The sequence below is a fragment of the Aethalodelphis obliquidens genome, unplaced genomic scaffold (assembly GCF_003676395.1).
Source record: "Aethalodelphis obliquidens isolate GAN/ISIS:26980383/991018 unplaced genomic scaffold, ASM367639v1 scaffold5, whole genome shotgun sequence".
In the NCBI taxonomy this organism is placed as follows: Eukaryota; Metazoa; Chordata; class Mammalia; order Artiodactyla; family Delphinidae; genus Aethalodelphis; species Aethalodelphis obliquidens.
This window is the reverse complement of record NW_020837949.1, coordinates 15,825,304-15,840,949: the sequence shown is the minus strand read 5'-3', so window position 1 is coordinate 15,840,949 and position 15,646 is coordinate 15,825,304. Positions and strand designations below refer to the sequence as shown.

The following is a 15,646-nucleotide window of genomic DNA, read 5'->3' as shown; positions in this document are numbered from 1 at the left end:
GGAGGCTCACAGAGTAACCAGGTACACAGCAGCGAACTGCGTGGCACAGTGAGTTTGGGAACCCAGATCCTTTCTGGAAGGGGGACAGAAATCACTGAACAGAAAAGCAGGGAAACGGGCATTCTGATTTCTAGTTTGGAACTCTTTCTGTTATACTAAACCCTGGGCAGTAACAAGCAGAAACAAAGAGGGAGGGATGGTCAGAAACAATCGAAAGGGGTTTCTTTGTTGGTTTCGAAGTGGTCAGTTAGTTAGGTTCTCCCCAATTTAGAACTGTCTTATCTCTCCAAAAAGTAAGTTAATTTCTGACAATAAAAGTGATGGGTGTTGATGAAAGCAAGAGGGAGGGGATACGGGGACGTATGTATATGTATATGTATATGTATAGATGATTCACTCTGTTATAAGGCAGAAACTAACACACCATTGTAGAGCAGTTATACTCCAATAAAGATGTTTAAAAAAAAAAAAAGTACCAGAAAAAAAAAAATCTTGGGAAAGTAGAAAAGCATAAGAAAATAAAAATCACCAGTAATTCCACTATAGTAAGATAACTGCTGTTAACCTTCCATAGAGTAACTATTTTATCTTTTTCTATAGCTCTATGCATAATTATTTTTATGAAAATAAAAACATACTTTGTTTACATACTGTTAGGTAATGTGCTTTTGCACTTAATAATATATCAAACCTTTCTACGTCACGAAATGTTCTTCTGCATCATTTTAAATGATTGTGTAACTTTTTGCAGTCTATTATGTTATATGTATATTTATATGCACACAGTATTTTTGAAATGAGGCCAATGAACAGCAGTCAGCAGTAAAAGGAGGAAAGGTCTCCATTCTTTTGAATGTTTACAGACATTACTTCACACTCCTTGACGCTTCTAATTTTTGTTCAGTGATATCTATTTTAAAATATTGTTTTTTAAAATCAATTTTTATTGGAGTATAGTTGATTTACAATGTGTTAGTTTCTGCTGTACAGCAAAGTGAATCGGTTATACGTATACATATATCCACTGTTTTAGATTCTGTTCCCATACAGGTTACTACAGAGTACTGAGTAGAATTCCCTGTGCTAAACAGTAGGTCCTGATTAGTTATCTATTTTATACCTAGTAGTGTGTCTATGTCAATCGTAATCTCCCAATTTACCCCTCCCTTTTCTCCTTGGTAACCATAAGTTTGTTTTTTACAACTGTGACTCTATTTCTGTTTTGTAAATAGGTTCATTTGTACCATGTTGTTAGATTCCACATATAAACGATATCATATGATATTTGTCTTTCTGCGTCTGACTTACTTCACTCAGTAGGACAATCTCTAGGTCCATCCATGTTGCTGCGAATGGCATTATTTCGTTATTTTTTATGGCTGAGTAATATTCCATTGTATATATGTACAAAATGTTACTGAGTTCTAAGGAAAGGGTAGAGGCATGACCATTGCACCAAAGTAATAGCTCCACGTATAAAAATGCACACAAGCATTACAAAAATTATCAAACACTTCTCAGCTTCCATCTCATCTATTGCAATGGGTGGTATCAAACTCAATTAAGGCTGATCCTAGTAGCCTACAAGGGGATATGGAGTAGAAGATAGAAGGGAAGTAACAATGGCTCTAGACTCTAAAATTTTACTTATTTAGTTGGGATTTAATATTTAACCATAGCTTCAAGTTCCTATAATAATTAATTTTATTCAACTTGGTTACAGTATTTGTAGATTATCTTGTCTTCAATGTTAAGGAGGTTGGGATTCCCAATTTCCAAATATTCAGAGAGATGGACTGGGGTGGGCCTCTGAGTTGATTTTTAAGGAGCCATTCCCTATTAAGAGAAATTCTCAAAATATTGCTTCTCTTCAAAAATTTCCAGAAGAACCAGTCATAATTATCATATTCAGCTTTCACCTAGCAAAAAATTATGGAATGGAAAAATTATAGGATCCCTGAAAAGGATGAAGCTCTTACTTCATGAGGTAGGATCTATAAAACAAAATGTTGGGTGAAAGTTTATACAATAGCATGTACAGTATGACTTTACCTACTTGAAGAAAATGAGAAAAGTAGACGTACCCACGTGTGGGGAGAAATCATTAAAGTTTTAATGGTATATAGGTCTAGATTGTGGGATTTCTAGTAATTTTTACGTAAAAAATTTTTTTTTGCATTGCTAGAGTTTTCTATGTGAGAATGCACTATATTTATCATAAAAGTAATAAATTTTTTTGCATTTGGAAAGAGCACATACATATGTAACACAACATAGAAAGGAATCTCAAGGAACATTGAGCCCATTTATTTGATTCAGAAACTTAGATTAAAAAAGAGCCATCTGGGCTTCCCTGGTTGAGAGTCCGCCTGCCGATGCAGGGGACGGGTTTGTGCCCTGGTCTGGGAAGATCCCACATGCCGCGGAGCGGCTGGGCCCGTGAGCCATGGCCGCTGAGCCTGCACGTGCGGAGCCTGTGCCCCGCAATGGGAGAGGCCACAACAGTGAGAGGCCCGCATACCGCAAAAAAAAAAAAAAAAAGAGCCATCTGCTCTGGGGCCGGGTTTCCTGGCCAGTCTTTTATTCGTCCCTGTATTTCGTCTTGTTCCTCCCTTCTGTTTTATCACCTGAGTTGAGGCCAGTCTCTGTGTGGTAAACAGGCAATGGCCCTGCTGTGTCTGAGCGGCCCCAGCAAGGAAGGCCAAGTCCACCTCGGATCATGGCCTCAGCTGGTCCTACCATGGGTTGTGTTTCTCAATCAGGTTACACATCAAAGCACCTAAGTGCAAATATCATCTGGGAAGACTATCACAGTGAATAATTATCTGCCATTTGGAATCCTACACCCAATTAGGTAACAGACCAGCTAGAAACCAGGACCCAGCTTAATGAATCTGATAGCCTAGTGCTATCAGAATTAAGGCAGCCAGGGACCTCAGTCAGAGAGCAAGGATCTGGTGGGTCGCAAGGAAAGTGGAGAATCAAGCAATGCACCTGGCTCAGAACTGGCTCAGAAAGGAAAGAAAGGTCCACATGTCACAATGTACACTGCAGTTGGAGGAGACCCCAGGGTGAAGACTGCATATAAGTAGGGGCTCATCACTTAAATGAATCTAATGGGGCTGAAGTCATCAGTAGGCTTCTAAGTAATTTGTCTCTGTTTCTTGGCTACATTCACTGACCCCAAACTTAGGTTATTTAGTACCCACTTAATGAAATCCTCATCTATATATTAAAATTCTTCTCTGTAACCTTCTACAGTTAAGTGGCTTGTCCTTTCTTGGAGCCTACCCAGGGTGCTTTAAAACCCTCAGAGCTGACCATGATCATGACCTCAGATCATCACAGAGAAGTCCTCTCTCGGGTTGATCTTCTGTATGAACTCTTCTCTCTGCCCACCTCTTTCCCATGGGCTGCAGTTCTCGGTCAACAGCACCCTAACCCTCCTTTACTGCAGCTTTGACCCTTTCCTTGGATGCTCTCTGTAAACCGGAGCAATTCATGGTGCAGCCTGATCTCCCATCCTGGGAGCGATTGGTCATCACTCTGGCACCCATATACGGGGCCACATAAATCATGGGTTTTAAGCTATTCTGGATTAAGTAGCTGAAGGAGAAATTCCCAAGGGGCTTCTCGGTAGCCAGGCCAATATCTTTTGCACCTGGTCCCTACCCTTCTCGTGCATTGCACCTCACCCTCTCCACACTTGGCTGCTGGCAGCCAGCAGAAGCCCAAAGTCCAAAGGTCAACGCGTTCAGAGGTCTATAAGTCCCTTCGGCAAGCACACACCCTCCCTTTGTGCTTATACATTTAAACTGCAGTTTCTCTAAATGAAACACTTCATTTTTTCCCTCCTTTTTCCAAAGCCCCAGGCACTTCCATAAGTACAGAAAGGATGCCTTTGCTACGGGCACAAGTGAAGGCAATGGTGCCAGAGATCTTGCCCCGTGGGAGGATGCTTGCACTCACTCATCAAGTTACCTTGGAGTCCGTCTTTCTCAGAGATGCTCCTGCGTCCACCAGAAGCTGGCACACAGCCCGGTTCCGCTGGCAAGCTGCCTTGTGCAGTGCGGTCTCACCCCTAAATCAAAGATGAAATGAGAAAAGGGTTGGAGGCAGGAGTGAGAGTAGGGTAGAGGCAGCAGGGAGGGAAGTGAGCGTAGCATCCTCCCCCTGCTGCTCATGTTCTGTGCCCCTCGGCCGCTTTCCCTATCATCTGTGGGTGAGACCACGGCTGCAGGGCATGGCCAGGGGAGGTAGGTGAGGGGCTTAGTCATCCACCAACCCTCATATCTGACTCCAGCCTCTTTTTCAAACAGTGTTGGCTGGTCAAGTAGGCTGAGTGATTTTGTTTTAAGCAACTACTGTCTGATTTAAGTAATACCCAATGGCCCTATGAAATAGACTGATGGGTGTAGATGTGTCTGAACAGTGTGGAGCCACTCTCTCTGTGTAGTCATGTGGGCAGGGCAGGAGCCACCTAGATGGTGCACGCACAGGAGCAGCGATGGAGGACCACAGCACAGTGCTTGGTAGACCATCTGGCCCCGGGAGGAGTATCTCCTGGGAACCCAACTTCAAAGACCCAGGAGATACCCACTCTGCTCTACCTGCTGATTCCTGGTGAGTGGCAGGTGGCAGGAGGGGGACAGCCACAGAAGATACCTGGGAGGGATGGTAAGACTCTGGGAGGGTTCCGCAACCACAGCTGCCCCACTGGGCAGCAGGTCAGCCATCAGTATGGGGAACAGTCAAGGCAAAGTGGCTATTTCCCCCACCCCCCACAGGCAGTACAGGGAGGAGGACATTCCCATTCTGAGTCTGAAATTGAAAAGACACTTAATGCCAAAGTGTTTATGGAAAATCAAATGCAGTCCTTAGGCAAACTGGGGTGAGTGATAACCTTGCCAATGGGATTTGCGGTACGTGGACAAACTCTATGTAGCAAGGGACAGTTTCTCCCTTGTCAGTAAATCCTGCTTAAATCCTTCCTACTTGTCCTCCTCCATCTCTCCTTAGCCCCTCCCCACACTCCACCCTGCCCACTCTTTATCCCTTTTCAATTTCACTGGCGTTCTTTAGAGGCTCAACATGGCTTCCAGGGTTAAATGCTTAGCTTTTCTTGTTTCTGTTTGGGGAACAGTAGCTATTTTGGCGCTTGGGAATGAGAAAGTTGAAAACATTATCAGTCTGGCAACCATCCACAGAGCTGGTGACTTTCTCAACCAGGGTTTCTCTTCTGAAGCACAAAACATGGAAATGGTTGGAGGTACTATGTTCTTGGTTCTCCAGTGGTTGTATAACTTGTCCCATCTAGACTCAGCACAGAGAAATTGTTTCACTATACAAAAAGGATGCCTTAGGGCATTAGGGCTTACTTTTCTTATAAACCTCACTTGAGGAAGAGTAAATGTGATGGGTAATTAAGAGGTAAGTGCATTAATTTAGACTTCTCTGTAGTTCAAGGTGCATCAAAGCAGAAGTACCTCACTTGAAGGAGGTTCTAAATGGTGACCAGCAACAGCTACATGTGCAATCATCATGACAGGTACCATCTATTTTTATTGTGTATTCTCTGATTTAGAAGATTAGCCCTGCACAGTTATAAATACAACTGAAAGTAGACACTTTTTATCACTGACATTACAATTATCAATTGTATGCCCTAGAGGCTGCATTCTTTTCCTAGATATGTTCTCAAGAAGATAATCTAGACCACATAATGTAAGGCAACACTCACGTTTCGCTGTCTGCCATATCCAATAACTCAGAAGGTCCTAAAGAAGAGGAAAGCAAGATGTCCATCAAAAATAGTTCAAAACTAACCATTAACAAAAAATTATAGTCACAGAATTAAAATGCCTTGGGAAGCTGAATGAGAAAGAGTATTTGGTGACAGGGATAATAAGACCACCTCCCTTTCAAAAGAGAAAGGATCCCTCTACCTCCCCCTCATCAATCTCTCAGTCATCACCAGGCAATATGTACAGAATGGGAGATAAAAAATAATGATATGGCCTCTGCCTTCAAGAAGCCTTCAAACAAGTTGAAGAATAGAATAAATGAAAAATAATTAAGTGGCTACCTAGCGGGGGAAAGGGAGAATCAGATGGACTTTAAAGACCATTTTTCATTCTCCAGCAGCAGGTGGTTTGGGGTGTAATCTTATGTAGTATAGCATGAAAGCTATGAGACCATATTATTAAGTGTCCCTTTCTCTGACATAACACAGCAAATTAAACTAAGTCAAGATATTATCCAGTCCAATCTCTTTATTTTAGAAAAGGGGTAAAATTCTATTTTTCATGAGATTTCCCTTCCAAAATCTGGAAGAAATGCTATATATAAACATCAAATGATTATAGATGCTTGATCAGGAATTGAAATGTTCTGTGCTTGCACATTCACAATTTCTCATTTGTTCACTAATTTATTCATTCAACCTGCAAACACTGCTAGGAATGTTCACCTTTCCCCCCAACCCTTCACACAATTCCTTACCTGCAGGTATCAGCTGACACGGATTTTCTCCACAAAGCCCTCTATCTCCCCCCTCCTAATACTGCATTAAATGTCATTCCTTTGTGTTACCTTTGCGTACTAACCCCATTTCCTAAAATGGTGGGGGGTGGGGGTAATGATAATTAATCATCCAAACTGAGACTATCCCTGACAAGTAGGTATATGTGATCACCTTGCCAACCACTCACGACACTTGTCAAGCCATGTTAAAATCACCTGCTGACTTGTCTCTCTCCAAAACTAGACTCTGGAAAACCCCTTGAAGTTGTGGCCAATGTCTTGTCCACCGTGTCCTTCCTTGGTGACTGGCATGGAGCCTGGTGCCAAGCAGAGGCTTAAATGTTTGGTTGAATTAATGAATAAATGTGTTTGGAAGGGTCAAACACAGCTCTAGGTATTGAGCACTGTAAACTTTAGAAGTACGATCCTGGTGATTTGCTCTCCATATGGGCAGATATCATTATCATTGAGCATTTATTTATGTAACTACTTACTTACTACATAATTAGAAGAAAGTCAGTCCTAACATCATCTTCCCTAACTATGAAAGTCAGTGGTCAGACACTGATGAGAGAAACTGAAGATGACATGAACAGATGGAAAGATACACCATGTTCTTGGATTGGAAGAATCAATATTGTTAAATGACTATACTACCCAAGGCAATCTACAGAATCAATGCAATCCCTATGAAATTACCAATGGCATTTTTCACAGCACTAGAACAAACATTTTACAGTTTGTATGGAAATAAAAAAGACTCCGAATAGCCAAAGCAATTTTGAGAAAGAAGAACAGAGCTGGAGGAATCAGGCTTCCTGACTTCACACTATACTACCAAGCTACAGTAATCAAAACAGTTTAGTACTGGCACAAAAACAGACATATAGTTCAGTGGCACAGGATAGAAAGCCCAGAAATAAACCCATGCACCTATGGTCAATTAATCTATGACAAAGGAGGCAAGAATATACAATGGAGAAAAGAATCTCTTCAATAAGAGGTGCTGGGAAAACTGGACAGCTACATGTAAAAGCTTGAAATTAGAACATTCTCTAATACCATATACAAAAATAAACTCAAAATGGATCAAAGACCTAAATGTAAGAAAAGATACTATAAAACTCCTAAAGGGAAACATAGGCAGAACACTCTTTGACATAAATTACAGCAATATCTTTTTGGATCTGTCTCCTAGAGTAATGGAAATAAAAACAAAAACAAATGGGCCCTAATTAAACTTAAAAGCTTTTGCACAGCAAAGGAAACCATAAACAAAATGAAAAGACAACCTCCAGAATGGGAGAAAATATTTGCAAACAATGAGACCGACAGGGGATTAATTTCCAAAATATACAAATAACTCATACAGCTCAATATCAAAAAACAATCCAATCAAAAAATTGGCAGAAGATATAAACAAACATTTCTCCAAAGACAACAAATGGCCAACAAGCACATGAAAAAATGTTCAACATCGCTAATTATTAGAAAAGTGCAAGTCAAAACTACAGTGAGGGGCTTCCCTGGTGGCTCAGTGGTTGAGAGTCCGCCTGCCGATGCAGGGGACACGGGTTCGTGCCCCGGTCCAGGAAGATCCCACATGCTGCGGAGTGGCTGGGCCCGTGAGCCATGGCCGCTGAGCCTGCACGTCTGGACCCTGTGCTCCACAACTGGAGAGGTCACAACAGTGAGAGGCCCGCGTACCGCAAAAAAAAAAAAAAAACTACAGTGAGGTATCACCTCACACTGGTCAGAATGGCCATCATTAAAAAGTCTACAAATAACAAATGCTGAAGAGGGTGTGGAGTAAAAGGAACCCTCTTGCACTGTTAGTGGGAATGTAAATTGGTACAGCCACTGTGGAGAACAGTATGGAGGTTCCTTTTTTTTTTTTTTTTTGCGGTATGCGGGCCTCTCACTGCTGTGGCCTCTCCCGTTGCAGAGCACAGGCTCCGGACGCACAGGCTTAGCGGCCATGGCTCACAGGCCCAGCCGCTCCACGGCATGTGGGATCTTCCCGGACCAGGGCACAAACCCATGTCCCCTGCATCGGCAGGTGGACTCCCAACCACTGCACCCCACCAGGGGAGTCTTGGGGTTTTTTTTTTTTTTTTTTTTTTTGGAGGTTCCTTAAAAAACTAAAAATAGAGCTACCATGTGATCCTGCAACCCCACTCCTGGGCATGTATCCAGAGAAAACCGTAGTTTGAAAAAATACATGCACCCCAGTATTGTACTATTTACAATAACCAAGACATGGAAGCATTCTAAATGTCCATCGAGAGATGAATGGATAAAGAAGATATGGTACATATATACAATGGTATGCTACTCAGCCATACAAAAGGATGAAATAATGCCATTGGCAGCAACATAGATGGACTTAGCGATTAAGTGAAGTCAGACAGAGAAAGACAAATACCATATGATATCACTTATATGTGTAATCTAAAAAAAAAGATACAAATGAACTTATTTATAAAACAGAAACAGACTCAGAGATATAGAAAACAAGCTTATGGTTACCAAAGGGGAACGGGGTGGGAGGGATAAATTAGGAATTTGGGAGTAACCTATACATGCTGCTGTATATAAAACAGGTAAACAGCAAGGACCTACTGTATAGCACAGGGAACTACACTCAGTATTTTGTAATAACCTATATGGAAAAAGAATCTGAAAAAGAATATACATATATATATATATATATAACTGAATCACTTTGCTGTACACCTGAAACTAGCACAAAGTTGTAAATCAACTAAATTTTAATAAAAAATAAAGAGAAAAAAGAAAATGTTCTGTGTACTGAACATCAAAAAAAAGAATGAAATGTCATTTGCAGCAACATGAATGGACGTAGAGATGATTATACTAAGTGAAGTAAGTCAGGCAGAGAAAGACAAACATCATATGATATTGCTTATACATGGAATCTAAAAAAAAAAAAGATACAAATGAACTTATTTACAGAACAGAAATAGACCCACAGCCGTAGAAAACAAACTTACGGTTACCAAAGGGGAAAGGGGGCAGGGAGGGATAAATTAGGAGTTTGGTATTAACATATATATACTACTATATATAAAAGAGATAACAAACAAGGACCTACTGTATAGCACAAGGAACTCTACTCAATATTTTGTAATATTGAAAAAGAACATATATAGAGAGATATATAGATATATATCTGAATCACTGTGCTGTATACCTAAAACTAACACAATATTGTAAATCAACTATATTTCAATTAAAAAAAAATGTCATTGGGTCAAGGAGAAAGGGGACTTTCACAGTCCTCCTGGTCATCCAGGAGCTAAATCGCCAACTGTACCTCCTCTCTTTCCCATCTACTGGTCATCAAGGCTGGGTGAATCTTCTCTTGCACTGTCTGTCCTATTTGTTGCTCCTACGTGTCCTATTTGACAAATAAGCTTCCTAAAAGGTCTCTGTCAGGAACATATTAGCATGCAGGACTGTTACTAAGAAAACATAAAAAAGATCTTGCAACATCCAGATTTCCAGGTTTTAAATTCATCATACGTCCTGTGTCACCCCAGGTATTTCAACATTGACGTTCACAGTCTTTCACTTGGAACTACCCTTCCTCAATTTGTTCTCAAGGCTCCATTTTTTTTGCATAAGCTAAACTGGTAGCTGCACGATCACCCAAGTATTCCTCAGGCTCTCCCAGCTGTGAGAGCTTGCTCTCTCCAATCCTGCTACCCAGAGAGGGATTTTCTACCCACACACCTAAATCTTACACATTCTTTAAAGACCAGTCTGTGAAAAGGTCCTCTGAAAAGGCCACCTTTAACAGATGGAATCGACCTGTCTTCTCTTTGACAGAAGGAATCAATCAACAGAAGAACTCCCATAATACTTATTGGAGTCTACCCTTGTACTATGTGTTTGCTTTTCAAATGTATGCCTCATCTCCTTAAATAAATTATTCTCCATCTTTTAAATGTAAGAACACTTGGATTCTTTTTCATATCCTTCTAGCGTGTTCCCTATTTTACAGGTTGGACGAGGATTCAGTTCATTCATTTTTGTTCCTCAGTCCTGTGATTCTAAGGAAACGTGAATGATAGTCCACCCCCTCCCCGCCCTGTACCCCCTGAAGGGCCCAGCAGTCCAGCACAGTGATTAAGAGGGAGGGTTCTGGAGCTGAACCTCCTTGGTTTCAAATCCCAGCTGTATCTTCCACTCACTAGATCTTGGGCAAGTTCATTTCATTTCTCAGCCCCTTGATTGTCACACATGTAAATCGGGATTAATAATAATATTTATCTCGCAGGTTTGTTATGAGCTTTCATAAGTTAATACAAAAGAATGTGCTTAAAACAGCAGCTGGGACACTACATGAAATGCCTAAAGTTTAGGTATAATTAAGTGTCCTACTCTGACATAACACAGCAGGTTACACTAAGTCAAGATACTGGAATATCAATGAGGGAAGGAGATATAAAAGGGTGCCTTGGCTCCCACTTACATTTGACGTAAGTATTGACTCCAATTCTGTGTCCTGAGAACCAGTCCTCCAGGCCTGTTCAATGGCTGATGAGGCATCCTCCACAAGGTCAGGAGCAAGAAGGCTTACAGTGCCCAGTGGTCCTTTTAGAAAGCTCCTTCAGCAAAGCCACTCATTTTGAAAGGAATTCTATGAACACGAGCAGCCCGGCCTCACCAGTGTCTGTTCCCATTGTTACTGATAATTGTGTAACTGAGCAGGACCTTCCCGGGACAGATCCCTCCTCTCATGTCCTCTGCTGTAACTCCTCTCTGGAGTACCTAGACAATAGTATCTGATGCACACTTCCTGAGTTGTTTTACACACGCTAAAACCACCACCAAATAGAAACAGTTAACTACTTGTTGATCATGAGCCCCCAGACCTACCGGCACCTAAGGATTGATAACGTTAACCCCTGGGACACTGCCCTGTTACCTCACCATCAACCAATCAGAATTGTGCATAAGCTGATCACATACCCTGGAATGCCCCTCCCCCGCCTCGCCTTTAAAAATACTTTGCTGAAACCCTTTGACGAGTCCAGGGTTCTGGGGCACGAGCCACCTGTCCTCCTTGCTTGGCCCTGCAATAAGCCTTTCTCTGCTCCAAACTCCAGTGTTTCGGTTTGTTTGGCCTCACTGTGCGTCGGGCACACACGAACGTGTGTTTGGTAACAACTGCACAAATTTTTAGGCAACAGGGGCCTTGTCTCAGGTCCTCCTTTCCTCAGCACTGTCACTTGGTGTTCTCAGAGCTGCACCCGCAGTGGGTCCATGGACTCTGGGGTCCACGCCTCCATGCAGTGAGAGGATGCTGAGGCAGTTTAATCTGTGCTAACATGGCAAGGATCTGACACTGGAAGTGGGACAAGGAAGAGAAAGAAGCTTGTTCCTCAACTTCCTGACAAGAATCGCTATAAATGAAGCCAACCCAGAAGGATTCCAGAGCTGGTCATCTAATCTGCGAGTCAGGCACGCCTGGAGCTGTTTATTGTCTCCCCCTCCCCCTTTAATCCTCTGCAGCTGACAGAGATGAGAAAAAGAGCTGCTGATACTAAAACAAGATCCTTTTGCTCTTAATATCCAAAGAAACTTCAGTTAAAGGTTTCAGGAACAGCTCTGGAAAGATGGACTTAATTAACTGATAGCAAGAAGGGGCTGCAGGAGAGAAAAGGAGAGGAGGAGTGACTGCCAGGTGGAGCCGGAGACAAAGCTGTGCTTTCCCTCCCTATTTGCGTCTTCAGTGACCTACAGGGAGCTCTTCCTACTAGTACAGCATGCTGTCTAATAGTGCACTGTGTGGGTTAGTAGCATTGGTGTAAGATTTGGAGGTGGAGGTGTAGCCAGAGAAATAAAAACAATCAACAAAGACCATAAAAATTTTCCCTTGAAAGAAAAATACATGTGAAAAAATAGCAACTATGGTTTTTGGAAACGTTAACTTTAGTCTCACTCTTAAGGGAGAGAACAGGAGAAAGAGAAAACATAAAGATGATGGAAGTCCTTCAATATATACCAATGGGGAACATTTGGGTTTGGGCTTACTTTGTATTTCATGAATACATATATCCTGATTGTGGATACCATGCATTTCCCCTAAGGAGTTTGAAGGAATGCCATTAAGTTGTCAGCAGAGAATTCCTGATTGTTCCCTGAATATAAAGGGAACTCTTGGCTCTCTGTCCCTCCCAGGATTTACTAATATATCCACACTCCATTCCGTAGCTAACCTGCACCGGAAGATGACTGTTGAATCTCCACTGAAGGGATGTGGGTACAAATTTCTCCATGAAATTTTCATAAGATGATCACTGCCCTTCTGCAGCCCTGTACCAGTTGTCACTAGAACGCTGCATATGATACTCATTTCACACCACCCCGTGCTGTGGTGGTTTATCCATGTTTCATTGCCCTTGCTGGGTTTTAGGAATATGGAAGGCAGAAGCCAATCTCATATTATGGATGCATTTTGGCAAGTCACCTAACTTTACTACCCTTCAGTTTTTACCACCTGTCAAATAGAGATAAGAGAACTTACCTTGTAGGACTGTTGGAAGAATTAAATGTATGAATACATGTAAAGCATTCAGAACAGTAAAGATCAGCAGTGATTATTACTATAACATTTTTCTTCAAAAGTGCATGGGACTGGGCTTCCCTGGTGGCGCAATGGATAAGAATCTGCCTGCCAATGCAGGGGACACAGGTTCGATCCCTGGTCTGGGAAGATCCCACATGCCGCGGAGCAGCTAAGCCCGTGCGCCACAACTCCTGAGCCTGTGCTCTAGAGCCCGTGAGCCACAACTACTGAAGCCCGCGTGCCTAGAACCCGTGCTCCGCAACAAGAGAAGCCACCGCAACGAGAAGCCCGCGCACCGCAGCAAAGAGTAGCCACCATTCTCCACAACTAGAGAAAGCCCGCGCGCAGCAACGAAGACCCAATGCAGCCAAAAATAAATAAAAAAAAAAAGTGCATGGGACAGAATTTTTGAATGAATGAAACATTTAAAAATCCACTTGGACCCTGGCCAATATATTTTTTCTCAGAAAGACATCCATAAGTGGAACATGGATTCAAAAAAAAGGCTATGCTATATGAGAAATGGTCTGAAAAATAAGGGAAAGAAAAATACATTGTGGGGAATACACATCAGTATTCCCTGCTGAAGGCCAGGGAAGCTTTTCTTGCTTCGAAGAGAAGCAAAACTTCACAAACCTCCCAACATGAAAAAGTGAGCAGCATGGTAAGTAGTCAGACCTTCCAGATTTCAGGTTTGCTGCCCAGTCAGTGCTCATCCCATAGGTTCTTCCACTGAACTGATGCAATTTTATCATCGATCCTGCACTTGTATTATATATGATGTGTCTTTTGTCACATGCATCCTTTAATTTGCTTCCCACACCGAGGCATCCAAATCCCCTTTGCTATTCCTACCAACTCCCCGTGGCCTCTCTCTCTCTCTCTCTCTCTCTCTCTCTCTCTCCCCGGACCTCATTTCCCATTAGTCTCCCTGACGCTGCCAGCAGACCATTCCAAATCCTCCTCTGCCCCAGGACAAAAGCTGCACAGATGTGGGGAGAGCTGGCACTGGGAACTCTTAACAGCACCATCATCCTGTCCCAGCAGGATGGTGGTCGTTTCTCTCGGGGACCAGAGGCAGAAAAAGGGGGGGGGTGAAAAAAAGAAAAGAAAGACTGAAGGCAGAAAAAGAGGGAAGACAAAATAAGCCATTGAAATCAGAAAGGAAATGCATGAGTGAGATTTCTATCAGGAAACACAGTAGGGGGCAGAGGGGTGGGAGCTGGGAGAATAAAAACAAAAGAGCAAAATGTGCCGGGGTGGGGGGCTGGGGTAAAAGACTAAAACACCATAAAAGTCTCTCGAAGGGCTAACACTGGGGAGGAGGGAGTGGGCAGAAGTATGGCTGAAAGGAGTTGAAAAGCTGGCGCCGCCGGGGGTGGGCGGGGGTCTCTCAGCTGGAATCCCTCCACATCCTCCTCTCTCCACCCTGTCCCTGTGGAATTCTTAAGCTCGCTCCCTCCTCCGTTCTCTTTTCAACCCTCCCAATGCCCAAATTCCAGTTTTTCATAAAGGAAAGCAGCGTGTCGTGTATTTGAGAGAAGAAGTCCCAAAGAAGATGCGGGAAGAGAAAAATTCAAGCCTCCTGTGGCTTTTCAGAAATAACCACAGGTCCCGTGCCCCCCAGCCCCTCAGCCTGGATTTAAAAGAGCTCTGAGAAGAGAACTTGGTTGCTGAATGCGGTGTCTGGGAGAATGACTAATCTCTCACGACTCCCGTTCAGAGGGCGGCGTGCTCCTGATTGCGGACCCCACTGCTCAGCGTCAATAAACGGTAGAGAAGAGGGCAAAGCAGAGGGGAGAGAGGGGCTCCCTGGAGTACGGATGCAGAAAGCAAACAAGCCGTATCAGTCATGAGCCTTGAAAAAGGCCCACTGATTTCTCAGGACCCTTGTCGTTACAGGCATCTTTACAGGCAGGTCTTTGAACTGTTTTTAGGATTTATATAATATGAAGACATAAAATTTTCAAAACTAAAACTTCAAGAGGTTTGCAGCAACTGAGATTATTAGGAGGGGCATCTCTTGACCTTTGGCACAGTGGAAAATTTGTATTCATTTATTTTTTTATTTACATGAATGCAAACTGATCAGACCCACCCACTCTGCAAACCTAATGCTAATTTACAAACAACGATGCCAGTCTGGTAGAAATCCCCGAATCCCAGCCTCACAGAGGCATCTTCGCAAAGGATATTTTCCATCAGATCAGGGGAATTTCAGAGTCATCATCATTATTAAATTAGGCAAGACTATTCGCTGAGCAGAGATCACATTAAGAAGATGATTACAGAGAAAGGGTCATGTTTTCTGTGTTCCTGTCCCCGACTTCAAGAACACGATAACTTAAAAGAGTTTCTGTAATTGAAATGAGATGAATAGTTCTGCAAAGATAGTTTCCAATTCTAAATGCACAGGTTTATAAAATTCTATCAGCAACTAAAGATATTAAAACAAATGACAACAGAAATGGTTGAGCCAAAGTGCTTAGCTCTTAAGGAACATGGAGAATTAGGCTGACAACGTCA

At 42.6% G+C, this 15,646-nt stretch overlaps 1 protein-coding gene across 1 annotated transcript in view; it reads right to left on the bottom strand.

Moving 5' to 3' along the window:
• DGKI (diacylglycerol kinase iota) overlaps nucleotides 1-15,646 on the bottom strand; it is a 258,213-nt gene that overhangs the window by 6,811 nt on the left and 235,756 nt on the right. The window contains exons 28-29 of the mRNA XM_027101799.1: nucleotides 5,741-5,777; nucleotides 3,982-4,081 (exon numbers count right to left, since the gene is read on the bottom strand). Of these exons, the coding sequence (XP_026957600.1) occupies nucleotides 3,982-4,081; nucleotides 5,741-5,777 (137 nt within the window). The remainder of the gene's footprint in view (nucleotides 1-3,981; nucleotides 4,082-5,740; nucleotides 5,778-15,646) is intronic.